Source organism: Austrofundulus limnaeus, unplaced genomic scaffold (genome assembly GCF_001266775.1).
Source record: "Austrofundulus limnaeus strain Quisiro unplaced genomic scaffold, Austrofundulus_limnaeus-1.0 Scaffold1277, whole genome shotgun sequence".
Classification (NCBI taxonomy): domain Eukaryota; kingdom Metazoa; phylum Chordata; class Actinopteri; order Cyprinodontiformes; family Rivulidae; genus Austrofundulus; species Austrofundulus limnaeus.
In genome coordinates this window covers 6,341-11,648 of record NW_013953679.1, presented here as the reverse complement: position 1 = coordinate 11,648, position 5,308 = coordinate 6,341, and the positions used below count along the sequence as shown (strand labels likewise).

The 5,308-nt window shown below is 40.1% G+C and overlaps 1 protein-coding gene across 1 annotated transcript in view; it reads left to right on the top strand.

Annotated features, from left to right (window-relative positions):
* Positions 1-5,308, top strand: part of arhgef39 (Rho guanine nucleotide exchange factor (GEF) 39) — a gene marked incomplete at its 5' end in the record, with an annotated part of 53,852 nt that overhangs the window by 42,703 nt on the left and 5,841 nt on the right. The window contains 1 exon segment of the mRNA XM_014031591.1: positions 4,185-4,414. Coding sequence (XP_013887045.1) covers positions 4,185-4,414 — 230 coding nt within the window.

Sequence of the window (5,308 nt, the reverse complement as noted above, 5' to 3'; positions counted from 1 at the left end):
GTGTGTGTGTGTGTGTGTGTGTGTGTGTGTGTGTGTGTGTTTATAACTGGGTTTTCTTATCTTTTTAAGACCATTTCTGGTATAAGCACCTACCTTGTTAAGTGTTCTAGTTCTGTTCTAAATAATTTGTTCTAGTTTTTGATTTAAACTTTCTTGAGCTGAGCTTTCATGTACTTGATGACATTTGTTTTATTGGTTCAACACATCGAAATGAAATGTTTCATTAAATATAACACTAGTAGGTTAAGTAAGGTGGTAAAAGTGTTTGATTTTTGTCAGTAATGCTGATATAAACATATTTACCAGAACAATCACAGCCACTTCTCTAATCTCCACACAACACCTGAAAAGTCACAGCATGTCTCCTGACTATTTTTCCATTCGAGACTCTTGGCATTTTAAAAGCAATCTGACACCTGCTTGGCCCCACCACTTAATCTCAGTGGGCTTGTCTGCTGCTGAAAATGTCCTCACTGAGCCCAGAGGCACAGCTCCAGTCACTCAGGTTAACTACAATCACAGGCTTCTGGCAGGGCCAATAACAGAAATGACTCTGGACCCAGGATAAATTTTCATCTTATCTATCCAAATGTCAGCTTCCTGCTTATTAGCTATCACTATCCTGCTGCCAGTCATAAGAGATGAGCTTTCTTCAGCAGCCACGCCCGAACATTTCTAATGTACCTCATGCTGACTTGTACACACTACTTTGTAAAACARCCTTAATTTCTATTTTTACGTCAGCCTGGCTTTGTTAGTCTCGTTATTTTTGTTCTTTGTAGTTTGTTACATGTGGAGAAAATAGTTCTGCTCTTACCCTGACAGATGTATGTAGATAAGAACATATGCTATATCAATAAGATTGTATTTTGATAYGTTTGTATTGATGCTGATGCTTTATATTTAAATGATTAGTAAATTCAAGTCCAAAATGGGATTAGCTGGATAAAATCATAAACAAAACGTTGATTAAATTTTTTCAGGCAGCAGCTAAAAGCCTTAGAAATCAAGTAGTGAAAGAATATCTGATTTTTTTTTTCTGAAGCTAACAGACAATCTGAAGTCTAATAGCTTCCTACTTCAAGTCGTCCTCCTCCAATGTATTCTATCTTCACTCTAACTACTTCTATGTCCTCTAAAACCGCATCCATTTGCTCTTTGACCTCTTCTTTACCTGTTTAACATGCCGGTTGTTTTCCTGGACAGTCGGCCTTAAGTACTTGAAGTCCAACACCTTTGTGACCTCTGCTCCTCATAGCGTCACTGTTCACCTGCCTCTCTCATTCACACACCTGTCTTATTACGACTTTCATTCCTCTTTTTTAAAGTGCGTACCTCCACCTCTCCCGGTTCTCTTCCACCTGTTCCCTGTTATCATCACATATCACGATGTCATCTGCAAACATCATGGTCCACGAGGACTCCTGCCTGACCTCATCTGTTAGTCTGTCAGAGCAAACAAGAAGGGGCTCAGAGCTGATCCTTGATGCAGTCCCGCCTCCACCTTGAAGCTCTGTCACTCTGACAGAACATCTCACTACTGTCCTGCTGTCCTCATACACGTCCTGTACCAGTCTAACATACTCCAGATCTCACACTGTCAATCTTTTTCTAAATTCATAAAGACACAACAAAGTTCTTTCTGACTTTCTTAGTACTTCTTAATAGGGCTGGGCGATATGGCTGAAAATGTGTCACGATAAGTGTTTTATATCAGTCAATATTGATAGTTATTGGATAGTTTTTTGTTTTACCAATGTGAAATAAGGACCAGGAGAAAACAGGCGGATTAAAACTTCCAAAATGGTGACGTGACCTTTCCTCTTATTTCTTTTATCTACAGTTTGAGCTGTTGCACTCATTTTTTTCCTTTCACTCGCTATTCATTTTTATTTCTAAGCAGTTATGAGGCAGTGGTGCAACTGGAAATTGCTACTGTGCATGTTACTCAACAGGTTGTTGCTTTCTGACCAAAGAGTGAGAGAGTTGGTTGATGCCACAAGCCTTGCTTAGTTGGGCCGTGAGAGTTTAAGCTACTAAAGCCTTTCCTCTTCCCAGAATGTCATCTGGTTCTGGATCAGAGTTCAGTGAAATTATCAACATTTTATCAGATGCATTTTCTATCTATATCGATCGTGGGTCTATCACTGTATAATGTTATATTGAAATAGATTGTCTATTGCAATATACTGTATATTGTTATTGACTTATTGCCCAGCCCTAGTTCTCAATAAACAGCAAAGATGGTATCTGTGGTGTTCTTGCTCAGCATTGAACCATATTGCTGCTCACAAATAGTCACCTCTTGCATCTAGCTTCAACAACTTTCTCCCTGATCTTCAAGTGACTCATCAACTTAGTTTCCCTGTAGTTGCTGCAACTCTATTGCCCCTTTTCCACTAGTGCCACGTGTAGTGTCTGTTCAGTTCGGTACGGTTCCAAGCCATTTCCATTAGGCCAGATTCTTGGAACCAGCCCTTTTTTTAGTACCTCCTTCGGTGTGGTTCCAAGTAGTCCCAGTCCACACCAAAATGTGACATCAGAACACTGTTCGTCACTGATTGGCTGGGGGGTGGAGTCGCTGGTTGCGTCTAAAGTGTTATTACAACAACAACTTGAGGTGCCTTTTTTTTTTCAATTGTAGCAGTGACATTAGTCATGTTTCCATCCAGTTTTAATTCAAATTTTTAGCGAATTTTTAAAATTTCAGAACTTATTCCGCAAATGTGTTTCCATCTCTCATTTTGCGCATTAACTCTTTTTTTTGAAAAACCCAAAAACCACCTCCACCAACTGCCCAAAACACACCCACTGGAACCGGATTGGAACGTCAATGGAAAAGCACCCGAACTGACCCATTCCGACACTACACTAATGTACCTTTTCCACTAGTGCCACTTAGTGTAGTGTTGGTACGTTCAGTGTTGGAACGGGTCAGTTTGGGTGCTTTTCCATTGACGTTCCAGTTCGGTTCCAGTGGGTGTGTTTTGGGCGATTGGTGGAGGCATTTTTTGAGTTTTTTGAACAAAGTTAATGCGCAAAAGAGAAATGGAAACAAATTTGGCGAATGTCTTTTGAAATTTTAAAAATTCACTGAAATTCAAATTAAAATTGGATGGAAACACAACTAATGTCACTGCTACAATTGGAAAAAATGGCGCCTCGAGTTGTTCTTGTAAAGGCAGCTTAGACGCAACCAGTGACTCTACTCCCTAGCCAATCAGTGACGAACAGTGTTCTGACGTCGCATTTTGGTGTCAGCTGGGGCCGCTTGGAACCACAATGAAGTAGGTACTAAAAAAGGGCCGGTTCCATGAATCTGACCTAATGGAAATGGCTTGGAACCATACCGAACCGTACCGACACTACTCTAAGTGGCACTAGTGGAAAAGGGGCATAGCACACTTCTCCATTCCTCAGGCATTTTCTCATTTGTCACCACTAAATATTAAAGTCAAAAACGTCAGTGCCATCACTTAATTTTATTCTTTGTTTCCACACCATGATAAAACAGCCTACACTCTGTCCCAATGCTGTGAGCCATAATACATTACTGCATTATGTCAGTCAGTTCTTGACATTTGCCTGTCATCTTGGCTACATTTAAACTTTCCTCCTCACCCCTGTGTCCTGGCATGYTTCCCACACTGTGGTCTAACAGAATTTATGCCGGCACCCTCTTTGTCAACAGCACCGGTGGCGATTGTTGTTAACCCAGGCCACAAKCAATCTGATACGATCATGAAATCTCTGTCTACTATGTCCAATTGAAACATGATCTCAATCGAAATGTGATCAAATCTCACAGCAACTGTTGAAGATGTGTAATTGGCTAAAGAAAAACTAGCTAGCAACTGACCATGTGTGCCAAGCTAAAATCACAGTTGGTATAAAAATGTGTTGCATTAAAAAAAACTTGAGTAACTGTGCAGCAAATTTTGTTGATGATTTTCAGAAGAAATTCACTAATGAAAGGAAACATGAGGACCAAATGAACAACAAAGAAATCTGTTGGTGTCTTATTGAAGGAGCAACTATTATTTCTAAATGTTTAAAAATAATCAAGTATTGTTCATGCACTATAACTATGCAGTTACAGCTAGTATATTCATTAATAGACTGCAAAAAGATCATTTAAACCTGGGCTTTTTCCCTAAATGTTTTCTTTTCCTCTTCCCTCAAAGGACGATGGTACATCCGTGAGGGGTGGCTAAAGATCGTTCCTGTAAAAGGCACAGAGGCTAAGCCCAGGATGTTCTTCCTGTTCTCGGACATGTTGCTGCAGGCCAAGCGTTGCAGCCCTCTGCATCCTACCAGTGGAGAGAAGTTTGTTGGCCAACATGCCTACCCTCTGCAGGATGCCACTGTTGAGAAGGTGTTTGGTCACACTAGAAGCCAGGGTGGTCTACTCAGTGTAAGTGTCACATTGGTCTTTATTGGTGTTTAGTGCTGGGTTCTGAAGTTTAGGAGCGTATTTCACTGACTCGTCTCATGCATTATTAAAGATTATTCTAGTGATTTCCAAGTCTGAACAAGTACAAAAGAATTCAGAGTTTGTGTTTACTGTCTCACCTCAACATTCCCTTTATTTTTACAGGATTGTGATGTGATACAAAAACAATATAGATACATTTTAATAATCATCCATCCATTATCTTTAAACACTCCTTTCTTTCAGTATCATAGGGGTCACTGTGTGAGGGGTGGGGTACACACTGAACAGGTCACAAGTCATCACAGGGACACAGAGGCAAACAAGACAACCAACCACTCACTCTTCTCACACCTAGGGATAGTTTAGAGTTACCAACTTAAATGTCCATGTCTTATTTTACATAAATAAACATTAATTTGTTTCATYCCTGATAAAGAGAGCAGAATAACAAATGTCAACATTCAATACAGGCTCATGAGCAAAAATAAGCACCATGCTAAGTCAGTATTTATCCCTGAAAGTTTATATATTACTTATAGACATAATACTCTTCAGGTTCAGGATCTCAAAGCACAGTCATGGGCAATAAGTTATTTAACACCAACTGGTGCAATGAGTTGCTTCTCACTTGTCGAAACACACATCCCGCGGTTGTGGAAAAGATGTCAGCCTGTTTGAGAAGGGTCAAATTACTGGCGTCAAGCAGAGAAAACATCTAAGTATATTACAGAAACTACTAAAATTGGGTTAAGAGCTGTCCAACGCATTATTAAAACCTGGAAGAATAGTGGGGACCCATCATCTTGGAGGATGCACCCATCATTAGGGGTGTCCCGATCCGATATCAATATCGGATATCGGTCCGATATCAGC